The 23,949-nt window shown below is 55.4% G+C and overlaps 11 protein-coding genes across 11 annotated transcripts; 5 read left to right on the top strand and 6 right to left on the bottom strand.

Moving 5' to 3' along the window:
* Positions 1 to 689: 689 nt before the first annotated feature.
* Positions 690 to 968, top strand: KRP23_13283 (uncharacterized protein; the record flags this gene model as incomplete). Its single annotated transcript, XM_067883974.1, has 1 exon — positions 690 to 968. One exon carries the CDS (start codon positions 690 to 692, stop codon positions 966 to 968), a length of 279 nt encoding a protein of 92 aa, XP_067738602.1.
* A 628-nt stretch (positions 969 to 1,596) lies between these two features.
* Positions 1,597 to 2,145, bottom strand: KRP23_13282 (uncharacterized protein; the record flags this gene model as incomplete). The annotated part of the gene is made up of 2 exons (XM_067883973.1): positions 1,597 to 1,688; positions 1,767 to 2,145. 2 exons carry the CDS (start codon positions 2,143 to 2,145, stop codon positions 1,597 to 1,599), a joined length of 471 nt encoding a protein of 156 aa, XP_067738601.1.
* Positions 2,146 to 5,059: 2,914 nt separating this feature from the next.
* KRP23_13281 (putative vacuolar membrane protein) lies at positions 5,060 to 6,220 on the bottom strand (the record flags this gene model as incomplete). Its single annotated transcript, XM_067883972.1, has 1 exon — positions 5,060 to 6,220. The coding sequence occupies one exon, from the start codon at positions 6,218 to 6,220 to the stop codon at positions 5,060 to 5,062; it is 1,161 nt and encodes a 386-aa protein (XP_067738600.1).
* Positions 6,221 to 7,833: 1,613 nt separating this feature from the next.
* On the top strand, positions 7,834 to 8,979 carry KRP23_13280 (Lactonohydrolase oryL; the record flags this gene model as incomplete). Its single annotated transcript, XM_067883971.1, has 1 exon — positions 7,834 to 8,979. The coding sequence occupies one exon, from the start codon at positions 7,834 to 7,836 to the stop codon at positions 8,977 to 8,979; it is 1,146 nt and encodes a 381-aa protein (XP_067738599.1).
* Positions 8,980 to 9,080: 101 nt separating this feature from the next.
* Positions 9,081 to 10,571, bottom strand: KRP23_13279 (Serine/threonine-protein kinase RIO3; the record flags this gene model as incomplete). The annotated part of the gene is made up of 1 exon (XM_067883970.1): positions 9,081 to 10,571. The coding sequence occupies one exon, from the start codon at positions 10,569 to 10,571 to the stop codon at positions 9,081 to 9,083; it is 1,491 nt and encodes a 496-aa protein (XP_067738598.1).
* Positions 10,572 to 10,874: 303 nt separating this feature from the next.
* On the top strand, positions 10,875 to 12,491 carry KRP23_13278 (Sodium-coupled neutral amino acid transporter 3; the record flags this gene model as incomplete). The annotated part of the gene is made up of 1 exon (XM_067883969.1): positions 10,875 to 12,491. One exon carries the CDS (start codon positions 10,875 to 10,877, stop codon positions 12,489 to 12,491), a length of 1,617 nt encoding a protein of 538 aa, XP_067738597.1.
* A 211-nt stretch (positions 12,492 to 12,702) lies between these two features.
* On the bottom strand, positions 12,703 to 14,559 carry KRP23_13277 (uncharacterized protein; the record flags this gene model as incomplete). Its single annotated transcript, XM_067883968.1, has 2 exons — positions 12,703 to 12,944; positions 13,929 to 14,559. 2 exons carry the CDS (start codon positions 14,557 to 14,559, stop codon positions 12,703 to 12,705), a joined length of 873 nt encoding a protein of 290 aa, XP_067738596.1.
* A 2,428-nt stretch (positions 14,560 to 16,987) lies between these two features.
* Positions 16,988 to 17,359, top strand: KRP23_13276 (uncharacterized protein; the record flags this gene model as incomplete). The annotated part of the gene is made up of 1 exon (XM_067883967.1): positions 16,988 to 17,359. The coding sequence occupies one exon, from the start codon at positions 16,988 to 16,990 to the stop codon at positions 17,357 to 17,359; it is 372 nt and encodes a 123-aa protein (XP_067738595.1).
* Positions 17,360 to 19,429: 2,070 nt separating this feature from the next.
* Positions 19,430 to 20,208, bottom strand: KRP23_13275 (COMM domain-containing protein 10; the record flags this gene model as incomplete). The annotated part of the gene is made up of 4 exons (XM_067883965.1): positions 19,430 to 19,540; positions 19,603 to 19,977; positions 20,052 to 20,139; positions 20,201 to 20,208. The coding sequence occupies 4 exons, from the start codon at positions 20,206 to 20,208 to the stop codon at positions 19,430 to 19,432; spliced, it is 582 nt and encodes a 193-aa protein (XP_067738594.1).
* Positions 20,209 to 20,301: 93 nt separating this feature from the next.
* On the top strand, positions 20,302 to 21,618 carry KRP23_13274 (Serine/threonine-protein kinase 16; the record flags this gene model as incomplete). The annotated part of the gene is made up of 1 exon (XM_067883964.1): positions 20,302 to 21,618. One exon carries the CDS (start codon positions 20,302 to 20,304, stop codon positions 21,616 to 21,618), a length of 1,317 nt encoding a protein of 438 aa, XP_067738593.1.
* A 109-nt stretch (positions 21,619 to 21,727) lies between these two features.
* Positions 21,728 to 23,302, bottom strand: KRP23_13273 (Sodium-coupled neutral amino acid transporter 3; the record flags this gene model as incomplete). The annotated part of the gene is made up of 1 exon (XM_067883963.1): positions 21,728 to 23,302. One exon carries the CDS (start codon positions 23,300 to 23,302, stop codon positions 21,728 to 21,730), a length of 1,575 nt encoding a protein of 524 aa, XP_067738592.1.
* Between the last annotated feature and the right edge of the window lie 647 nt (positions 23,303 to 23,949).

The raw sequence follows: 23,949 nt of genomic DNA, 5'->3' as shown, positions 1-23,949 counted from the left end.
AGATGAAAAGGATACACCATGTTCACTCTGATCTATGTTGCGAATCACTCTCATTGTCTTAAACGTTTCGGTGGGGTCAATAGAGAGTTTTCGCTGCGGCTCCCATAGCCATTCCCACAACAAGCCAAACACAAAAAGGACGCTTCTGTGGGAAACCTGCTCGACCACCCACAGAAATCGGAAATGTGTAGGGGCCTTCCCATTCCCAGAGTTGCTGCCTACGATTCGACCTCACACCAGCAATGTGTGCTGCTTTGGAGCCTGTCACTGAGCCACCCCACTCGATAGCCCCACCGCGCCGTAAGAACTACAGTGAAGAAGACGATGTCGCTTTGCTGCGCCAAGTGCTGCTTGACCGCCCCTTTGACAAGCCACGAGGCAAGGTCATGCAGCGCTGGGATAGTCTTGCAGCAACACTGGTAGCCTCGCCAGGATTTACACATAGCAAGTTCAGTGGCAAGAATGCCCAGTCGCGCATGAACCAGCTCGTTCAAACTCACCGCGAGACCATGAAGAAGGCGGCGCTACTCTCTGGCGTGTCTGAGGAGATAACAGAGAGAGACCAATTGCTAAATGAGCTAGTAGTGCTTCTAGATGATGCAACGCTGGTGAAGGAATGCAAGAAGAAGGAAGAGCAGATGAAGCGTGAGAGAGACGAGGAAGCGTCGCTCGTGGCTCGCCCAGTAGCCATGGAACGACTGGAGCAGACCTCGGCTGCAGTTGAGGATGGCTCCCCTCCAAAAACGTATGCTCGTCTCGCCCACCTAACTTCGGCCATGATGGAGATGAAGGAGTGCGACATAGCAGCTCGGAAAGAAGAACGAGCGGACGAACGCCTGGATCGCGCTCGTGAGCGAGCTGAAGATCGAGCAGAGCAAGTACGTCTCCGCGCTGAGGAGAACGAACGCATGGTGAAGTTGCTGGACTTATTCACGCAGCGCATGATGGACGCGATGCGCAACAAGTAGGGAGATAGCGGCAGCGTTTATTGCATGATTAGCTAAGTCAACGCTAAATAAACTTGCAACGTGGGCGGTGCTAATGAGAAGAACGAGCTAATTTGATTTCCCTCGTAGTAACAGCAGTGGCAGTTAGTCATGTGCATTGAAATCATGACGTACTTCCCCACAGGGCTTAGTCTGATCTTGTTGGACCTCTTGAAGTCGATGTACGCCCAAAGTGTCTTCAGTCTACCGAACGACCACTCCACGCTCTCACGAACAGAGCTCATTGCACTGTTGAATTCCTTTTCCCTGAATGATGCATTTGCACCACGAAAACCTGATACAATGTACCGGGATATACCGTTAGCAGGATCACCGTAGACAGCGTACCCTCCAAATTTATCTTCATGCTGCTCGAAGTAGTCCAGCAGCTTGCTTTCGCGCAGTAGGGTGACATCATGGCGCCGTCCTTCGATAGGACCCCAAAAATGAAGCGCCAGACCGTCTGGTGTTGTTACGCACTGGTAGTTCAGACAATGAACACGCTTGTGACCCGAATACACTTGACGCTGCAGATTTTCGGCGCTTCCAGGGCGTGAGGATGGCCGACAGATTGCGTTCTTTGTTCCATCAATAAAGCCAAAGACGTTGGTCATGGGCGAGCCTTTGCGGTTGATAGCATCAGCGTAGACAGCAATTCGACTTTGAAGTACACGCTTGTAAAAGTAAATTGTTTCTTAATATCTATCAAACAGCAAATCAACTAGTAGAGCGTTAGAATAATGTGCCATCTTCCCAAAGCATACAGCAATGTAACCTTACCCATGTGCAGAAATATACGGCTGAGCGCGCCCTCTGATCGTCCGAAAGTCTTGCGCATGTCCGCTAGTCGCTTGGGATAGCTGAGGTGGTACAGTAGAATGCAGAGAGCTTCCGTCTTGTGCACACGGTCGCGGTGCTTCGTTATCACCCACTCGGGCAGCTCGAACAGCGAGGCCAGCTGCAATATGCCCGCCAGGTCGAAGCGAAAGTCGAACTCGACGTCCACATCCGTCGTAGCAGTGAGACAGAAGCGGATATTGGGAACGACTGGGCGCTCGACGGGCGAGCAGTAGAGCGCTACAACTGCAAGAACCATGGCTTCGCTGCATCCAGCATCATCGAGCAGGGCGCACAGCAGGACAACCTCGTCCGCCGTCATCTTCGCTTGTTCAGGAGTGAATGGAAGCAACGCACTCATCTTCAGCCTTCAATAAAGCATAATATGCTGTTTGATAAGCTGATCCACTCTGGGACTGGGAAACGCGAAACGAAGTTTTGATCTCCTGTAGCCACACCTCTGAGAATGTCTGGGAATGGGAATGGACAAACTTGCAAAAACTCTCTAATGTCCGAGGATGAATCGCTCTCGTTTCCGTCATTAGTATCGCATGATGTCTCAGACCCCACGCTTTCGTCGGGGACAGTTGTTGCGTCCGATGAGTATGTTCCAACTTCTTGCATGCCTTTCCGAACTATACTCTTCCAGGATTCCAATGCAGCATAGAACGCCGGACTGGACAATCCAGAAAGGTACTCCATTATTGGCTCGAACATTGCTTTTGCATAGCAATACTTCTCTTCTGAAGACAGCACAACTACATTGGCTCTTTCCCGACGTCGCATCTTAACGTAAATTACAAGCCGGTTCGGGTGTCTATGCGTTTCCATTTTCAGCAGCGGAATAGAAGGATTTGTGGCAGCTAATGTTGCACCTTGTGTTGCTCCTAGTGTTGCTCCTAGTGCTGCTTCGTTATCCGTGTTTTGATCTTGTGTTGCATCAAATTCTTGTGTTGCGGCAGCGTGACAGCTTGCAGATGCATCTTGTGTCAGTCCATCATGTGGGAATGCCTCAGCATTGCTCTTCACCACACTTTGCACGGTCCGAAGCGAAGCAACCCCACCTCTAAATTCATCATCCAGTTTTGACATCGCCACGATACCCCAGTGTGAAGGAATACTCGACGCAGGCAGATATTCAAAATTGTGAACGCGCTCTGCGATGTACATCAGGTGATGACATGGGAGATTATAACTGCAGCTGAAGAGGCGCGTTCACGTCCACGCGAAGTCTATGCAATAGTTTGTATATCCCCGAGTAGTCACTTCCCACTTGGCGGCACATTTACGGCATCTAGTGACACTCAAAGAGACCATGTAGTAGTCTCATTGACATCGAACTCTTGCTAGTACGTCATCACTTAAATTATTCGCCACGAAAGCAAGAAAATGGGGAACCAAAATCGGTTGTCGAAAAGTTGTCATGTGTCTCCGCGTTGCAGTGAGTAGTTGTCTGATAATCGTGGTTTGGCGAGCTAGAAGACCCCCTATCGTTGCATCGAGCCGTGGCCGCTTTCCGAGAAGAAGTTTTAGCTGGTTCCAGTTGGATTCAATTCGATTTGTCGTGGTATTTCCAGCAGTGAAGACTTTGCCACGGACATAATTTGCCCACATAGATACACATGTGTGGCTAGGGTTTTGGTGGCGAACTGTCACGGTCCGGCGGACGTTGCACCTTTCAGTGAACGGCGACAGAGCGTCTTGATTGGCGGGTCTCATTTCCCGCGCTATAGTGACCTAGGAACAATAGTGACCGAGGTCTCGGCTGGGTCTAATAAAACCCCGGCCGAGGTTAAAAACCTCGTTTGTACCCACTTCGGTGTCGTACCCTCGGCTGTGTAGAGCCGGCTATACGGTTTCCCACAGAGATCTGTTTACACTTGATATTTGTATAGAGATATAGGACTAGCCAAATGATGACCTACAGAGGCTCCCAGAGCTGTAGGATAAGAGAAATAAATCAGCAGTCTTCCCCACAAGCCACCAAGGGTCAAGTCCGTCTTCGGTAAGTCTAGCTAGCTTGTCTTAGGGTCTGGATACGCTTGACTGCGTGGGATGCCTGTCAGCAAGCTTGAGGTACATTGAACCGAGAGTTTGTTGCTGGTCAGTCCAAGAGATAGGAGTGCCGAGAGTTAGGGGCGACAAGGAGTGTCGGTCCCTATATATTGGTGGAACCCGAGTGTTCCCAAGTGCATTTCACTACCCGCCGAGGTTACCCTCGGCAAACCCGTATTAGGCGTGACTGCCGGTACCCTTCCTTCTGAGGGACTGCGGGGGTTCGCGCGAAAGCGCAATATTACATTCTAGCCCTCGCTCGTGGCTAGTAGTGCAGGTTTTAAGGTTGACCGAACTCAACCTTGGTATACAGAGGTGCTTGCAACCCGGTGTAAGGGATCGTTCTTGGTCTTCAGGTGTTGATCCAACGTTCGCTGACCTTTCGCAAGGGAAGCGTGTGTTGGTGGTGGGACTCATACCGTTCGGTGGTGAGATTTTCTGCGTGCTCCTACGCGACAATATACATATCAGTACATTCGGACACATTTGAGCTCATTATACACACTATCCACTTACTGTTGGCCTCTTCGGAGGAGTCCCGTATACTCTTCACCACCCTCGCCGCCATAACCGCTCCCTTGGCTACCGTCTTGGTCTTCGATGGCGTACGCTTGGCGCTTGTCGCCGCCTTCCTCGTCATCCGTGTTGCTTTCTAGCTCCCAAAACAAAATGAGAGGCGAGGGGGGGCGTACATATAAATTGAGTAAGAAAGATCTCGCGAACTTTCAATTTTGGCTGCCAATTTTGTCGTAAGTAAAACGAGAATAAATTACCAAGCCGATTTTGTCGTTCTTATGTTGTAGTACCGACTCCGGTCCAACTGAAGACACATTTGAGTGAAGCTTGAGCAGAAGTGAAAGTGGTGTCAGGTGAGGCTGCATCGGAGGGTACCCAGGGAAAAATACCTTGCTTCATTTGAAAAGCTCATCCCGATGTCTATTTTCCTGCGGGCGAGTGATGGAATGTATGCGAAGAGGAAGCGCTTCGGTCCCAGCCTACCGGCGCCATTAGCATTGGCTTCTCTTAACAACCAGAACTGCCGCATGAGTCTTGCTGTTGGCGCAGTGAATCTCGAGGTCTTGGCATTGCCAAGTTGGCAACATGTTGTTCATCACGATACGGTCATTTCATATTGATAGAAGGTGGCTACATAGTTGCTTTGGTGTTGGAAAGTAAGCTCCTTACTCCTGCATTCGGTAGTCAGTTGCGGGGGATTTAGGCGAGAGCACCTCGGCAAAGTTGGAGGATTCCTGCTCGGCCCCGGCACTCAGCTGTTCCTTGCGCGTGGTGACAGCGAGGACGACAAAGCCCCCCAGCACCAACACCGACGAAATGAGCGTGACGTAGTTGGGCGAGATATCGTTCACGATCCAGTCGGAGAGGATGGCCATGGGCACCGTTAGCGACAAGCCGATGGTGGCCGTGGTGGTGGACGTGTACATGATGGACACAGCCCACAGGTAATCGGCCAGCACGTTGTTCAGCAGACCCTGTACGAAGAGCAGGCCCACGATCTCCCATGTGAGGTTGCGCAGCGACTCGACGCCCGTGTAGTTGAAGATGATGCAGAATATCGCGAGCACCACGAGACTGAACACGCCCACGAAGCCGAAAAAGAGCGACACGCTCATGCCAGCGTCGTCGGGAAGATATTTGCGGATGGCAGTGGTGTACACGCCGTACATGATGGCGCCGATGAGCGCGCAGACGTCGCCCCAGAAGCCTTCCGAGATGCCGCCAGAAGAGTCGTTTGCGAGAGTCACGCAGTTACCGGCCATGCAGAGCGCCACGCCCAGCGCCTTGAGCCACGTGAAGCGCTCCTTGAGGATCCACACGGCCAGGATGAGCGTGAATACCGAGGACGTAGCGCTCAGAATGGTGCTGCTCGTGACGCTGGTGAGGTTGAGGCTCTCGTTGTAGGTGAAGTTAGCAACGAACCAGAGCGGGGCGACGACGGCCGCCGCGATCATCGTGCGTCTCAGCGTGGCCTTGTCGTGCGGAGTCTGCGCCGGAGCGGGAGAGGTCTCGATCTTGACTTGTGGGAGGTCGGATCCCTTGCCACCCAACTGCGGCAGCCACACCTTGGTGACGTAGTATATAGGGAGGTTCACGGAAAAGAGCGCCATGCCGAAGGATGTGAGGAAGAACGGCGCCTCGAAGGACAGGTCGTTGAAGATGTACTGGATGAGCACACTGGAGAAGTTCCAGATGATGGCCACGCACACGAGGAAGGCGCAGCCCACGGCCCATTGCCACACGGAGCCGCGCTTGTCGGGCGACGCCAGGTCACTGCTGCTGGCATCGGCGACCGGCGTGGGCGGGTTTGACAGACGCTGGCTCATGGCGACGATCACTGCAACTGTGAAGACGATGGATGTCCCAAGCTACCGGAGATTTCAGAAATGCGTGGTCTTCATGGCCTCCGGGCCAAACGTTGGGCGCGTGCAGGGGAGCTGCACGAGGGTGCAGGTGGTGCATTGGGGATTAGCTAGTCGGTCTCCTGTGGAGATGGGCGGACGATTCGTATGCATGCGAGCGTGACACGCATCGAATCTCGCAGGTCAGCATACTTAGCATTTGTATGCTGACAGAATTTGCTTGCTGGCAATATGCGTTCTGGAAGGAATGAGGCGGGACAAAACATCAGCGACAGCGGTACACCGCGAGCGCACCAACACAATTGGCCAAAAGACAGCCACTCGTTCTCCGTCAGCGCCATGACGAAGGGCTCCGCTCGCTCGGCTTCAAGCCACGTCAAAAGCGGAACTGAGCAGCACTTCGCGCCTTGCAAGCATGGACAATGTCCATTGGACATACCCTCGTCCTCTGCGATTGCAGTTCGGGGATAGCACGGGACTGAGGATTGGCAAGCCGTTGGCAAAGTGTGTGCCTCTTGCCTTGCCGAATTGGGACCCCTGTACTCGTAAACCATGATCGTAATGCGTACAGTACCCTTATCGGCGGTCGAAAGTATCGACTCAAAACTCAGCCCGCCAAGCACTATATAGCTAGCGGAGGCTGTAGTGCAAACTGGTCGCTTCCCCGTACATGTAGAAGAGAGGACTTGAAATCCAAGCTCTCTCCGTCACCACTTGCCCAGATATTTTGCCGTCGTTGAACTCCCAAGTTGGGAGTCCCAACACACCGTGGGGTCAAGTGAACAGTACATGGTACATGTACAAAATATGCCTGTAGCGCTTCTCGCGTCCGCTGTGTTCGCGCCACCTCAGAATTTGCGGACAATAAAGGAGTGCAGACTTCGACGAAAGAGATGATAGCGGCCCCGAAGCCGTCCTGCAGTCAGAAACATCTAGAGCACGACTAATATAGCAGATTAATCATATGTGTTTACTGTTGAATGTCCATGCTGGCACCGGCAGGAAAAGCGAAAAACAGGCCCAAGCTGTGTTTCTAGATTTCGGTTGTTTCCTCTTGGCAGGTTCTGGCAGGCAGCAGTCTCCAACATGGATATATTGAATGGAGGGACGGCGTTTTGGAGACGAGTCGTCTTCGATTCAAGTCACGTCAAGTCTTGAGGGCCTCGAGGCGTTTGCTTCCCCACGAATTCACCGCTTCGTCGCTTGTCTACTTTCTTCCGTGACCGAAACTCATCAGCCATAAACCATAGTGCAAGTTTAATTTTTGGGTTTCCATCGTGAGCTAACTCGAGATTCATGTATCACACAGCTCATTTCCCGGAAGGCAAGCCCCACTCACTTGACTTGAAGTCAAGTTACCACCTCCTTGCACTCGGCTTTAATACACTCACCACCGTTCTTGCCCACTCAGTCGGGTCATCTGCTGCGTGCGTTTGGCCCAAACGTATCCGAGTCCACTCGACCACCCAGACAGGGCCATGCAGGATAGATTGCTTCGTATTGCAAACAACTCGCCCACTACTGCGCAGAAACTCATTTCACTCTGCCATCTTCCTCCTTCCCCTTAAACCTCCAGGATGTCCATCGTCAACGTCGATCTCCACGCACTCGCAACGGGTGGGGCAGACTACCTCGCCTCCATCTACGCTGCCGCCCCGATCTCGCTGCTGGCATACGAGCCATCTTTCGCAGATATCCTCGGCCCCAACGTCACGACCCGCAAGATCGCCGACCTGGACTGGCAGGCTTTCCACGAGGGCGGTGTGTACAACAAAGAGGACAATTCCTTGTACATCTCGTCCAACTACGTGTCTCTCAACGACAACATCAACGTCACCGTTGTCTCCCTTGACAACTACTCCATCGGCAGCACTCAATTGTCGGGTCTCACCATGGCCAACGGCGGATCAACTTACTACCCGCCCGGCACCGACCAATCCTCCACGCCACCCAAGCAGATTTGGTGCGACCAGGGCGACCTCGAAGCTTACTCCCAACTTCTTGCCGTGGATGTCAATACGAACACATCCGAGACGTTGACCATCGGCTACAATGGACGCAACTTTAGTAGCCCGAATGATGTGAGGCAGCACCCCGTGACGGGTGATGTCTGGTTCACGGACGCCGCGTATGGCTTTGTCCAGAGTTTCCGTGCTGAACCGGAGCTTCCTAGACACTTATATCGCTTTGAGCCTTCCACTGGTGTCGTCCAGGTGGTCGCCGATGGCTTCCGCCAGCCGAATGGTCTTGAGTTCTCTCCAGACTTCAAGACGCTGTATGTCACCGACACGGGCTCCCGGGAGACTGATCTCGATCTCACTCGCCCGGCTACCATCTACGCCTACGACGTTATCGATAACAAGAGGCTCGGAAGCAAACGCGTGTTCGCCTACGCAGACAGCGGGATCCCTGATGGAGTGCACACGGACACGGACGGCAACCTCTGGGCTAGCTGTGGGGATGGAGTGCACGTGTGGAATCCCGAGGGCATTCTGCTGGGCAAGATCTACATCGGTGAGGCATCAAACAACTTCGCTTTCGCGCCGGGCAAGGTCTTTGTGTTTGCCAACTACAGACTCTGGCTGGTCGAAGGCATCAACGCGCTCGGGCGGGAAGTTTGCAAGGACTTTGGCGTCGATAGCGACACGAGATGTGGCAAGAAAGCCGGCAAATACCAGGCAGCAACTCCTGCATCCACTCCGAGCCAAAACACACTTTGCTAAAGCTTGCAGCATTCCCCGGAATTGTTCATTGAAAAACGAGCGTCCACAATAACCCCGATAATGTCGTTAAAGGATTTTCTTGCTGTTTTTAGTGAGCATGGTCATAGTGCATCGTACTCCTTCTTAGACAGCTCCTCTGCTTTTGGAACTTCAGGTGTCTGGGTGTTGGGGACTGTGTGAGCTTCGCTCGCTCCACTGGGTTTCTCCTCCTGGGCTGTGCCTTTCATTTGAGTCTCATCAGCTCCCACCACCTCCACCTCTGATTCTTCTTCTTCCTCTTCAATTTCGGGGATATCTGTCAGTTCGTCGAGGAGAGCAGCCAGCGCTGGGAACTCGGCGACCACGTCCTTCGCATTTGTCGTCTCACTAACAACATACTCGTATGCCTCCTCGTCTGAGAGCAGACCCACCTCGTCAGCTGTAGCCTCGAGCAGATCTCCACGCTGGAAGAACCTGTTGATAGTGTGCAGATCCCGTCGCAGGAGCTTCTCTGTGTCAGGGTGGGAGCGGTCAACTGCCTGGCCAAAGTCAATGAGCCAGATGCGCTTCTCCCGCTGCGAGAAAAGGATGTTGTACTCGCTCAAGTCTCCATGGACCAGGTGTGCACGCTGGTAAAGAGCTCGAGTGGCTTGCAGAACATCAGCGTACGCGCGCGCCTGCAGCTTGGGCGACAGATCCGCTTGCACGTCCTTCAGCGTTGGCTCAGGCCAACCATCAGCGCCCACGAACTGCATCACCAGCACGTGCTCCTTGCACACAATCGGAGCCGGCGCACGAATGCTGCACTTGGCAGCTCGGCACAGGTTGCGGTACTCCTTATCCGTCCAGGCCTTGATCTGACGACGCAGATCCTTCTTCTGAAAGTTGAGATCAAAGCGGCGATCGCCCGTCACGTATTCGTGGCGGTTGCCGAACTCGTTCAGCGTGGTGCGGAAGATCTTGACAGCGAGCTGAACAGGCTGCAGCGAGAGCTCGTCTGTGCCCATGGCAAAGTACACGTGGGCCTCCTTGCCACTCTGCACGCAGCCATGGACCTCGTCCAGCTCTCCTCTGTTGATCATCTTCTGCAGGATCAACGTGGTGCGTTCGTCCATGACACCGTCCGCCGTGGCGTGTGCCTCGGCCTCTACCCTGCCAGCTCCGAAGCCCTTCTTCTCGCTCTTCTGCTGGCGTCTCTGGCTCTCTCTGAGGGACGTGAAGCCCTTGCCACTGCCAGCGCCGTGGGATGCGTCCTCCATGGACAAGGATCCCGTGACGCGCGCGCGAGCCAACGCGGCAGCTCCCGCAGCGGCGGCCGGCGTGCGCGCGAGCACGGAGGCGGCCATGGTGCCCTCGCCTGAGGCCTCCGCCCCAAAGTCGAGGCTGTCGGCGTTCAGGAGCTCTTTGCTGCGGTCCTGCTCACGGCGCTCCTTGCTGCGCTGCAGGTTGGTGAAGACGCTGCTCTGGTACTCGGGGTTGATCTCCCGCTGGAGGGCAGTGACCTCCTCCTCGTAGAGACTGAGCGCCAATGCCTCGTCCATCAGGTCTTGCATGCTCGGCTGCGGCTTCGCAGGCTCAGTGGACGGCACGCCCCACGGACAAGTGCTCGTCATGTCTTCGGCTCTTTTAGGGGACAGCCACGATCGACTTGCGCCCGACAAAGCAAATTCAGGAATGGTCTTGAGGGCTTGTGCCAATCGGAAACAGACCATCATTCACGCATCGCAGATCATTCTCGACATATCTGTTTCTGATCTGGTGTGGAGGACACAATGAGGACGCTCGCACCTTGAAGTGACCTTGTGGCCTGGAAAAGAGAGACCCAAGATGCGGCAAGCTCCTGGCAGCTACAATGGAGTATCGCTGGGACGTGTCGATGGATGGCCCACTCCATTCCCCAACACGACGAGAAGAACATGTTGGCCTCTCCGATCCTCTCGCCAGCCTCGAGCACGCGCTCGCTACCTCCGCGACTGCCCGAGGCCAATTCGAGTAGACGCAACGTGAAGCTCCAGTCGAACAAGTCGCCGCGTTTCAGTTCTCTTCACGTGTACATGGGCTTCATGATGTCCATCATTGGCGCGGGGATGCTGTCGGTGCCGTACACGTTGGTGCTGATACCCATGTGGCAAGCGCTGGCGGGCATCGCCTTTGTTGGGGTGGCGATGTCTTGCACAGCCAACGCGTTGCTTCACGCCTACGTGCACGCGGCAGCGAGGGCGGAGTTCGAGGCGCATGCGCTGGGGGCAGGCAGCAAGTTCGTGGGCTTCCAAGCGCTGGCACGTCGTGCGGGAGGACCCGCGCTGGGCTACACGGTGTCGTTGATCATGGCTAGTGGCATCTACGGCGGCTGCGTGGCCAATATTCAGATCATCCGAGACATCACACCGTTTGTTGTTGAGCTAGTGTACGACGGACTGAACGAGTTGCCTGGTAGTGAGCGAGAGCACGTGAAGCAGGTCGTCATGTGGGTGCTACTGGCGGTGGTGCTGTTGCCTTTGTGTATGCTTCGCAAGCTGTCGGCGCTTCAGCCTACGAACTACGTGAGCTTCGTGCTTTCGATCTACCTCGTCGGTGCAGTTGCTTATCGCTCAATCGAGGGGTATCAACCTTCCACTGTCAAAGATTTAGCAAACAACTCTACCACTAGGGAGGTGGATGAAATGCACAACATCAGCAGCGGAAGTCTCAGCGAGGTTGACGTGTTGAGCAACTTGGCGGATACATCGACAGAGGCCGCAACTCTTCAAGGCAACAGCTTCACTCGTCTGGCTCAGTCGATCTCCATCTACAACTTCGCCTTCATGATGACACTCAACTTGCTGCCGCTGTTCGTGCAGCTCCTGAAAGCCAACGGTGGCAACAACGTAAGCAGAGGAGGGGCGATGAGGAACTTCACGACGTTCGTGACTGCGCCACCGCTGCTGACTACGCGCTCGCAGATGATGAAGTGCATCTTCGGGGCTTCGTTCATCTGTGCTGTGCTCTACGGTGCAATTGCTTGTGCAGCGTTTGATCTCTACGGCGACGACATCGACGGCAACATCCTGCTGAATCTGCAAAGTGACTCGGCCATGGAGATTCCGCTCGTTGCAACCTACATAACCGTGCTCTTCACGTTTCCACTGCTGTTTCTTCCGCTGCGTTCGCTCATTGAGGAGCTTCTGGATCAGACATTCCAGCAAAACCAGTCGTACACCCTCGAGTATGGCCAATACCCAGGTGAAAGGAAGACCGGTGATGATCGGCGAGGAGGATATACCAGTCTCGTCCGGCTGACCATTGTGTTGGCGCTCCTGTGTAGTCAGCAGATTATCGCGCTCAACGTCTCTGGCATCGAGGCCGTGTTTTCGTTGATGGGGGCGACAAGCTGCCTCGTCATCTGCTACGTTTTCCCAGTGATTGCCTTCACAACAGTGTATCCGTGGCGTCGAGCACGCTACGGCTTTCTGTGGTTTTCAATGCTTTGGGCTATCGTGTGCGTCGTGACCATCCAAGGTGCTACATGCGTTTGGCTGCTGCTCACATCGTAGTGGGGCGGAGAACACAAAAGGCAGGAGAGGTTGGCTGAGTCGTTGTAGTTGAAGTTGTGAAGGGCTGTTCCCATTGATGCCTTGTATGGTCTTGCCGGCATCGTTCCTGGTTGTGGGTTGTGGTAAGCTAGCCCACAAGTCGAAATGATCACCTTGCACCTTCATCAATGAACAACAACGTGACTCGACATCGATCACATCCGAGTAAATTCTACGAATCAGTTGCTTGTTGTGGGTCCGCTGGGCCACACTCCCAGAAGATGACTTCATCCTCGACGTCTAGCTGCCTCATATTGTGGTCCTTCACCCACTTGTTGGTGGCCCAATCTGAGCGATTAACCGAGAAAGTGACCCCTTCTAGCTCCTCGCCGAACATCTCGAGCAGCCACTGCCCCATACCGACGAAGCCAAGTTCAGTGTCCTCCCAGTCGTCACGCAGCAAGCAAATGCCCTCTTCACATATTTCGTGCCCGTAGTTATTGTACAGGAACAACATCACCGCGACATGTCCTCCGAGAACAGCATCCCTCATCGCGCTCGGTGAGCACGCTGCTGCTCCATTGGCACGGAGCCACTCCAGGACTTGTACGTGACCTCCAGCGGCAGCCATATCAACAGCATCAGACGTCAAACCGCCATCTCGAATCGCATGGAGCCACTTGAGAACATCCAAGTGGCCTGCTGCTGCCGCCAAACAAATCGCTTTCGACGTGCATCCTTCGCTGCGGTTGCGATGGAGCCACTCCAACGTCTTGAGGTGACCACCATACGCGGCCCAGTTCATTGCAGCGGTCGTGCACCCCTCCTCTCGCGACTCGTGAAGCCACTTTATGACGTCCAAGTGTCCACCCTTAGCAGCCCAATCCATCGCTCTCTCGGTGCATCCTTCGTTTCGATGGCAGTGCAACCACTGAGCGACTTCCAGGCAACCATTTCCGGCCGCCTTCTCCATTGCAGACACGCCACATCCTTCGTCACGCGTTGTGTGCAGCCACTTGACGACTTCTAGGTGGCCATTTGCGGCCGCTCCGTTCATGGCGGAGACCGAACAACCTTCCTCTCGATGAGTATGAAGCCACTGCGCCACGTCGAGGAACCCCGCCGTAGCAGCTCCATCCATGGCAGCTATCGTTGCGGAGCAGTTGTGAGCATCAAGCCACTTAACCACTTCGAGGTGTCCTCCACTTGCCGCTTGATCCATGCAGTCGGCCGTCAGCTTTTGCTCTCCAACCTCTTCGTGAAGCCACTTCAGCACTTCTAGGTGTCCATTTGCGGCTGCAATTGCTACGGCGCCAGAGAACGGATGTGGCAGCTCACTACCGCGTAACCATTGCAGGAATTCCAGATCTCCATCCCTCGCGGCGGCTTCCACGCAATCAGTTGGCGGTGCAGCGTTGTAGCTTGCTGCCAGCCACTTCACGATACCCCACTGATGACCTTTACGTGCACCTCGCAACGCAGCACTGACCGCAGCACTGTCTTGAGTCAACAACCACTGGGTGAGCTCGAGATACCCTGCATCCGCGGCGTCGAACACCAGTCTCCCGATAGCCTCCTCGTTCGGAAGAGCATTCCGCTGAAGCCACTCGATCACATCTCTCTGCCCCGCACGAATCGCTTCGCCCCACTCGACACCTCCCCAGTGAACTCTGTCCTTGTGCAATTCGTGCAACCACTCGAGAATGTGCAGCTCTCCGCTCCTAGCAGCAGCATTCGCCGCTCCAGACAAAGGCCCGCCCGGTAGGTAGATCTCTGCTAACCACTTCAACGACGACAGGTCTCCACTCTTTGCTGCTTGTGCTACAACATCGTTAAACTCCCAGTCACGATGCAGTGTCTCCAGTGCAGGACGTCGTTCTGCGAGCAGCCGCATGCAATGGAGACTCGCCGTGCGCGCATACACAGCAGATAACGACCCGGTAGACGTCCGACCATCTAGAAACCCGTCGATGCGCCGCGCCACGTGCGGCAGCTCCCCACCGCGCTTCAACAAGCACTCGCGGTACACGACAGCTACACTCGTCCAAAGCGCGGGGCCGTCGATAGGATCGCGTGATGGCAGCTCCATTTTCGGAACAGCCGAGGCACTTCGTTCGAGAAGGCGAAAGCGATTGTGAGCAGTACCGAACTGCTCTGCAGGATACTTCCGACGTCAAACGGAGCGGCTCTATCCAGGTGCGACAACGACATCATGCGAGATTGCGTACATGCTGTGCTGCATTGTGGGGGCATGCTGCTCCACGTGTATTGCGTGTTGTTTTTAAAACTAAACCCACAAGGTAGGGAACACGGAAGGGATCTCCATCATCGACTTCCTATTGACGATAGATAGCGTGTAGTGCCGACGTGCTGACGTGCTGACGTGGACGTTTACGAACGTCAAACTATGCTCTGCACATCCGTCTACGGGTTCTTGTTGCACGTCGTCGCTGCCCCCCCCTGCTCAGTTGGCATTCAAGCAAGCATCGGTATGATCGGCGCAGCGAACGTAAAGGAAAACAACCGATGAGGTTCATCATTTTCATCACGAGCGAGGACTCCACTTCCAGACAACGTTCCTATCGTCCTGCTGGACGGTCTGCATGCTTTGACTTCGCATCCAGTCGTTGAAGTGCCAGTCTTGTCGTGCAACCTGAACTTTGATTCCTCGTTCGAGTTGACCACGGCACGTCGAAAGCAACCACTGCACCATTTCCAAGCGAAGGCCTCGCAGTGTTACGTCGGTTCGGAATGAACACGTTAAACCGCGCTCACGTTGGAGAAACGTCGCGACGTCAAGGTGCCCTCCTGCGATCGCGCGGTTCAAAGCGGTGGGCACACAACCTTCGGAACGGTTTTTCTGCAGCCACCGCACAACATCCAGGTGTCCGTTTGCCGCCGCTGCTGACATCGCTTCGGTCGTGCACCCTTCCGTTCTGTTCGAATGCAACCACTTCACGACGTGCAGGTAGCCCTGGCGCGCGGCGCTGTCCATGGCCCACGTCGTGCAAGGCTTCCGGAGCTCATCATGAAGCCACTTGACCACGTCGAGATGACCCGACGCAGCAGCCAAGTCCATCGTCCACTTGCCGCAGCCCTCGGTCCGATTCGCATGCAGCCACTTTGCTGTGTCTAGGTGGCCTTGGTGGCACGCGCAGTCCAAAGCTTCGCTGCTGCAGCCTTCGGCTCGATTGGCGTGTAACCACTTCACGACCTCGAGATGGCCGAACTCAGCTGCACGGTTGATTGCTGCGGGGCAGTAAAAGCTTTCGCTGGTGTTGTGAAGCCACTTGACAATCTTCAGGTGTCCCTTGCGAGCCGCCCGATCAAGCGCGCGAGAGGTGCAGCCCTCCTTTCTGTTAGCGTAGAGCCATCGTACGATCTCGAGAAATCCATTCTCGGCAGCATAGTCCATTGCCGCGGTTGTCGCGGGGCATTGGCGCTCGTGCAGCCACTTTACCACATCCAAATGTCCACCTCGGGCTGCCTCGTTGAAGACGGAGGGGCCCAGCTCAAGCTTGATAGGGCCATCATGGAACCATTCCAGAATACCCAAGCGCCCGTTGAAAGCGGCAACCTCAAGAGTGTGCTGGGTCGGTCGACCGAAATTGTGACTGTACAACCACTGGAGGCAGTGAATATCACCGTCCTCGACGACATCGTCCATGTCGATATCGAGGTCTTCTACCTCGCAATTTGTTAGGATCCACTTCACAATTCTCCACTGGTATTTCTTTTGAGCTTCCGTCAATGCATTTTCAACTGGCAGCGCGTACTCCTGGTAGACCCATTGAACGGTGTCCAGGTCTCCTGAGCTCGCTGCATCCAGTAGCAATTGTGGTGCTGCTTTGTTGTGGGGTTTAACATGACAACGCAGCCATTCCACCACACCCTTGTGTCGTCCACGAACAGCTTCACACCACTCCGCTCCGCCCCAGCAGACCCTAGTGAAGTGGCTCTTATACAGCCATTCCAACACATCCAGCCGTCCTTTTCCAGCCGCCACTACCGCAGCACTCGTCATCGAATACTCAGGCGCGTACTGTTCGACAAGCCACTTCAGCGCGTCGATATCTCCACGCTTCAAACTCAACTCGGCAACGTTGTTGACAACCCATGCTCGATAGAAGGACCGTGGTGAGGCTTTCAGTTCGTGTGCTGCCAAGTACTGCATGCAGCGAAGACTACCCGTCCGCTTGTACGCTTCGTCCAGCGTCCACTCTCGCGGAAGTTCATTCACGAAATCGTCGACGGCTCGGGCCACATGCGAAAGCTCCAAGCCCCGTGCATGAATACGCTCACGAACCACGAAATGCACACTCGTTAACGAAGCAAAAGCGTCATCTGGTGCAGTTGACGTCGACATCTTGAGACCGCTTGCGCCTTCCCAAGCGAAATGAAAACTGAGACTGTAGCGTATCTAGAAACCGAAGCCGACTTGAAGTGTCGTGTCCGTTCATGCGCACAGGTCGTTGCACTCATCAACTGCTGCCCGAGGCCAGGGAACCGACCGCAGCATGTCCTATGAGACGAATGTCGGCTGCGACAACGATTCATCTACGCTGCTGACGGTGGTGCGCTTCGTGGTGCGAGAGCGTCTTCAGGCGGACGGCATGGAGCTGCCCCATGTCTGGCGTGGCATCGACGATTTTCTGAGCGAGCTTCCCCGTGTTTGGCCTCTTGCTGAAGCTTACCTACGCACGGGGAGTCTGCGGTGCATGCAGTACGTTGCAGCACGCGAACCGAAGGAGGCCGCGCATTCGTGCTACCGAATGTGGATGGTGAACAACGTTGCGGCGTTGGCGATTGACAGAGGTGACGTCAAGACATTAGAATGGCTCGCCGAGAGCTATTCGCCGGGTACTCCTGCAAGGGTGGAAGACTGGTGAGGTAGATGAGCAACATACGCCTGAGACGAAGTTGAAGTGAATACAAATCCCTTTCCGAGGTCATGGCACCTTCAACGTGATCCTATGATGAGTGCGTGACCACTTCGCCGATGTGTTTACCCTTCCCAGATCCAGTCACTGAACCTGTCATCTTGGTACGTTTGCCTCAGCCCGTGGCGCTGTGCCCACTCGTTCACGCGCCAATCTCCTCTAGAAACTCTAAACCACACGCCTTCGAGCTCTGCAGGGGCGTTAGCGAGCAGCCACTGTACCATTTCCAGACGCGGACTCGCAATCACGTTGCCGGCAGCATAATTCACCTTCAGTGATCGCTCTTGACGCAGAAACAGCACCACGTCAAAATGGCCTGCTGCGAGCGCTCTAGCCATTGAAGTGCTTGTACACCCTTCGGGGCGATTCTCCTGAAACCAGCGCACAATGGCGAGGTGGCCGCTCGCCGCAGCCGAACTCATCGCGGCGGTAGTGCAGCCTTCCAGCCGATGTCGATGCAACCACTTCACTACGTCCAAATGTCCTTCACGCGCGGCGCTGTCCATTGCCCAGGTTGTGCATCCTTCCCTCCGATTAGCGTGGAGCCATTTCACCACATCAAGATGGCCATAGCCTGCAGCCCAATCCATCGCAAAGGCCGAGCACCCTTCGCTACGGTGTTCGTGGAGCCACTTGACGACGTTCAAGTGGCCAAGTCGTGCCGCGTAGTTCATGGCATCTTCTGTGCACCCCTCGCTGCGGTGCTCATGTAACCATTTAACGACCTCCAGGTGGCCATTTGCTGCGGCGCTGTCCATGACGAACGGACAGTAGAATTTCTTGCCGGTATCATGAAGCCACTTGACAACCTCCAGGTGGCCATTGCGAGCTGCGCCATCCATTGCGCGGGACGTGCAGCCCTCATCCCGGTTTGTGTTGAGCCACTTCACTAACCCCAAAGCGCCTCCTTCAGCAGCGTGATCCATCGCTGCGGCTGTCGCTGGGCACTGGTGTGAATGCAGCCACTTGACCATTTCCAAATGCCCACCTCGAGCTGCCTGCGCGAAGACGGAAGCGCCGAGCTCAATTTTGGCAGGGCCGTCATGCAACCATGCTAGTACATCCAGGTGCCCATTAAAAGCTACTGCGTTCAAGAGGCCACAGCCACCCAGCTCAACCAAAGCATGTCCGCAGGCCCATTGCAGGAAGTCCAATTCACCGTCTTTTGCAGCCGAGTCTGCATTCACAGTGCGATCACCAACATCATAGCTCATAAGGATCCACTGAACAAGTCGCCATTGATGTCCTTCCTGGGCCGCCTTCAACGCCCTAGGAGCTGGCAACTGATGCTCGTCAAGTAACCACTGCGCCACCTCTACGTTTCCAGCTCTCGCTGCCTCAAACATCACGCATGGAGCTGCTTCTGGATGCAGTGCGACGTTTTCTCTCAACCAGTCAACCACCTCCTTGTGATCCCCTCTCAGAGCTTCACACCACTCCAATCCCCCCCAATGGACTCTGTCATTGTGTTCTCGAAACATCCACTTGAGGATCCGAAGGTGTCCACTTCCAGCTGCAGCGGTTGCCCCCGATGACAGCGAGGCCTCTGGCAAGTAGGTCTCCGCTAGCCACACCATCGATTCCAGGTCCCCACGAGCTGCCACCAACGTCGCGACATTGTTGAACTGCCACAATTGGTACAGCGGCTCTGGTTCTCGACCCGCTGACTTTCGCACAGCCAACAGCTTGAGGAATCGAAGACTTCCAGTGCATTTGTAAGCACTGGCGAGTGTCCAACTGAAAGCGAAGTCTCCAAGAAACGCATCAATACGTCGAGCCACGTGAGGAAATTCGCCTTGGTCTGCGCGGAAGCACTCTCGATAGACAACTTGCACAGCTGTAAGCAGCGGATGCTCGTCAGGTACAGCGACTTTCGTCGGCATCAGGGCGTTTTCTTGACTGAGCAAAGCATTCAGAGACGAGAGATTTGTCAAAGCAGACAACATCCGCGAGGGACTGCAGATTAGCAAAGCAACTTGTCATATATAGCTCAAATGAGGCAAAGCGATGCCACTAGACCTACGCTGCTGACGGCGTCGGTGGTGCATCCAGCTCTGCTTGAATAGCATTTAGCTGCAGAAACAACGAGCGCAGTTCGGCATGCGAGAACTCGACATCCAACCTGTCAGTCTGCAAGCAGATACTTGTGTTAGCTGCAAAGCCCTCCGCCGACCCCAACACTCCACTCGTACCTCGTTCATGGACGAGCTCTTGTCCGCCACGTCCAGTTGGAAAATGGCCGTCGGCTGCGACTGTCCGCTGCGTTTGCTGTCCCCCATCTCGAGGTGCAGGCGCCAGTCGGTCTTCTGCAGCGCGAGCGACGGCGTCTCCACGGCAAAGGAGACTGCAACCTGGCGACCTTTCTTCCTCCACGTCTTCTCTACAATGTGCAGCACGTCGTTGTCCGCTCCACGCGACGTCAGCAGGGTCCGATCGATGTGTCCGAACGTGGCGGCGTCCTGGAAGATTTCTCTGGATACGTCGACCACGGCGTCAATCTGGTCGTCTGCCAGTCCCAACATCGACTGCAATTGATCCTTCTCACTTATAGTGAACACCTCCCGCTCCTGAACCATTGGCACAATTACGAAATGAGCTACTCGCAGCAGGATCCCCCAGCAGTAACACGAAGTTGTGATACATTGGCCGCCATCTTCTCCAACACGCGAGCCAGCACGTGCCCCAGCTTGTCGCTTGCTACAGCATTAAGGACGGCATACGACGCGACACTACACGCAGCAAGCGTCAGTTCACTGCGTCCACAGCACAGCCAGCAGCTATAGCACTCACTCCGTCATCTCCTCAAGAGAATTAGTCCGCGATTCTCGTCACAAAAGTCACAAAATTTGCGATCGACCTTTTTACGACTAGTGAAAGCAACGCATACTGCCATGGGAAACTCGCTCGTACGCGTGAACGGGAAGCTGTACGAGGTGCTGCGGTCGCTGGGAGAGGGCGGATTCGCCCACGTGTACGAGGTGCAGCGCGACGACCGCCGCTTCGCACTGAAGTGGACGCGTGGCGTGACCGAAGACGAGGACCTGGAGCGGGTGCTGCTTGAGATTCAGGTGCAGAGGCAGCTGCAACATGAGAACGCGCTGCCACTCGAGGCTTCCGAAGTGCGGAGGAGCCATGAGGCGCAGGGCCACAAGGAAGCATTGATGATCTTCCCATTGGCCACGCGCGGCTCGTTGCAGACGCTCCTGGAGCAAGCGGCGATGCGACACACACCGGCGTTCACGGAGTCCGAGTGTCTTGGGTTCGTGGGAAAGTTGGCGGACGCGGTGGCTGCGCTGCACGATATGGGCTTTGCTCATCGAGATCTCAAGCCTGGCAATGTACTGGTTAGTGATGGGGCACAGATGGAGCCACTGCTGATGGACTTCGGCTCTGTTGCTCCGTTGAGAGTGCACGTGAGAGGACCGACGCACTGGAGGAAGGTGTGGGAGGACGCGGCGAGGTACAGCAGCGCTCCGTATCGAGCACCGGAGTTGTGGGATGTGGGTGTTGGTGCGGATGCAGTGGGTGTCGTGGATGGACGGACGGATGTGTGGTCGTTGGGCTGCGTGCTGTACGCCATGGCGTTTGGGCCGTTTTCGCCCTTTGAGCACCCGCGAGACGGCGTGCAGCATCTTGCCATTGTCAATGGATACGTAAGCTTTCCGCATGGAAATATGCACTACGGACAGGTGTTTAGCGCAACTTTCACGGCGCTGATCAAGTGGATCCTCACACCGGAGGTGGTGGAGCGCCCGACACTTGAAGGTGTTCGTCTGTGTATCAATCAGCTTGTTAATCCGACACCTCGCAGGCAACCGTCCGTCAAGGTGAGAAGGCTTTCATCGAGGAAGCAACGTCGTGGTAGTGCTGAAGCGATGAAGCCGCACCAAAAGCCAGTTGAAGAAGAAAACTGGGCAGACTTTTCGGCATTTGAAGATCTACACTCGGAGAGCTCGGAGCTTTCTTTCTCGATGGCGGTGCGGTCTCGGTCCTCGTCCACGATCTCCAAGCCACCACTTGCAAGCAGGAGTAGCAGTACGCGGAGATTTTCGGTGAAGCAAGCAAGCGTATCGTCAATTACCGATGGGGACCATTCAGCCTCAAGTAGTAGAGAGAGAGGGTTAAGTGACCCCAACCGACGACGCACACTATCACGCACTGGCAAGCAGCTATGGGTCAGTGCTTTGGAAACTCAAACGTCCGAGTGAAGAACAATTCTGCTTACGAAGAATAGCTGCATTTCTTAATCGTACGGCGGTCGAACGGACTTGCTCCCGAGCGTGCCATTTCAATGAATATAATCACTAACAACCTTCCCTAGCTTTCAGAAAGTAGAAACCACGTAGCAGAGATACCGATCACCATGAAGAACGCTACGACGATCCATAATGCCGTGATCCACAGCTTTCCACCTCGGACTTGGTCCCACGGATAAAGTCTGGCGAAGAATATCACTGGGAAGGCGAAGCAAATCATGAAGCAGGTACTAGCACCCGTAAGGCCGAAAACCACTTCGATACCAGGGACGACGATCGCAACAAGCACCTGCGAAAGCAGCAGAAGCGTGGAGCCTCCCAAACGGGTTGCAAACGCGATCTCATCGAGGTTGGTCGTGAAAATGAGCTCCTCCAGCACACCGCGCAGAGGATGGAACAGCAGCGGGTATGAAAGCACAACGGTGCTGAACACGGCGACCAGCGGCACATCCATGAGCGGGTCGTTCTCAAGATTCAGCAAGACGTTGCCACGCACGGTCACAGTGTACAGCTTCTTGGCGAAGATGCCGAAAATCGCGTAAAAGACAACGCAGAACGTGCTGAGCCCGTAGATGCAGCGCGACATCTTCCACCGCGACTCCTTCAGAGGCTCAGAGAAGCTGCCACGCAACTGGATGAACAGCGGGATCAGGTTCAGGTGCATCATGAACGCGTAGTTGTAGATCGAGATAGCATGCGCAAACCGCGAAAGCACTGATCCCGTAACGACAGTAGGCAGCTTTGCAGCAGCGGCCGCAGCCGCAGCTTCCCCCGCCGCTTGTGCTGCGGCATTTACCGCTGCGGAAACCGTGCCAGCAACAGCCGCAGTGTTGTTGACGTTTACGCTGTTGTCGTCGCTGTCACTCGTGTCCAGAGCGAAAAACGATCGATAGATGACCGCCGCGACCAGGTAGAGAGAAAAGAGGAAGCCCAAGTAGCTCGAGATGTGCAGCTTGGTCAAGTTCTTCATGAGACAGAGCGGGAAGACCACGAACGCGAAGACCCCCCACATGACGTAGTCTCCAATCTGGTGCGCCGTGGCCGACAGCATCGGCTGCGCGTGGGCGCCCGCTGCCAGTCGGTAGAACGTGACCACAAGGAACGGCGCAATGTCGCGCACGATGCGGACGCAGCCCACGCACCCTCCGTAGATGCCAATGGCCGTGATGACGGAGACGGCGTAGCCCAGTGCGTCTCCCCCTGCGGCGACGGCAATGGCTTGGAACGAGGCGAACTTCCTGCCGGATCCAATGTGCTGTTGCTCCTCCTCCTGTTTGGCGAGCTGCACATGGGCGAGCAGCAGCGCGTTGGCCGTGAGCGCCATGCCGCCGCCCACAACGAGGATGCCGAGAAGGGCGGCCCACGTGGGCACCAGCAGGAACGTGTAGGGCACAGAGAGCATACCGGCGCCCACGGTGGACATGGTGAGCGTGAGGAACACGTGCAACTCGCGGTGCTTGGGCTGCGGCTTGGTGTCGTAGGCGAAGGGCAGGCGGTGCGGCCGTGGCGACGGGATGGGCGACGTAAAGAGCGTCGGGAAGCCTGTCTCGAAGGGCGAGCGCGGCGTGGACACGGAGCTGCGCGTGTGGTTGCGGAGCAGCAGGGGGCTGTCCTCGCTCACGGTGACGGTCGGCATGGCGGAAGCTTGCGCTCTGGAGGCTGGATGCGGATGTGAGCCTTGAAGCGACTCGTTAGAGGCCGGTGACCAATGGCTGTAGCCCTTGAGGCGACGTCATCGCGGGAGTGCATAGTTGAAAGAAGAGCGCGTCACCAACTTGCCACTCATCGAGGCGATGAGGAAGAGGCCTATCCAGCGCTGCGATGCCTGCATTCGCGCAGGGGAATCTCCTTGATGCCGAGCACTTCCCGACCTTGGTACCGTGATACCTGGCGAGCGGACGACGAGTGCCAGCGAGGACCGCACGAACGATCCACACGCTGCAGCAGCCCAGCCAGAGCTGAGCCGCCTCGGACCGCACTCGGGGCAGTGCGGTCTTGAGCACGTATCCATTATAATGTCGTTTGGTTCAAGCGATACCGGTAGCAATGCCGAGTCGATGCTCAAATGCCAACAGGGGCAAGGGTGGTGAATAACCTTCGTACGGCTATTGCTGATAGCTGCTCCAGAGCGTGCTCAATGTGCACTCGGTCGAAGACGTCAGACCCTCCTAGCAAGCAGAGTACTCACATGTTCTACGATGCATGCCGTGTGGCAACGGATTCAGACAACGGCATCCAATGCTGCCAAAGCTAGCTGGCGGTGAGACGGTTTTTGGCGCGCCA

This window comes from Phytophthora ramorum (assembly GCF_020800215.1).
Source record: "Phytophthora ramorum isolate Pr-102 chromosome Unknown Phyram_PR-102_s0017, whole genome shotgun sequence".
In the NCBI taxonomy this organism is placed as follows: Eukaryota; Oomycota; class Peronosporomycetes; order Peronosporales; family Peronosporaceae; genus Phytophthora; species Phytophthora ramorum.
The sequence above is the reverse complement of the archived record's forward strand: the minus strand, read 5'-3'. Positions and strand labels throughout refer to the sequence as shown.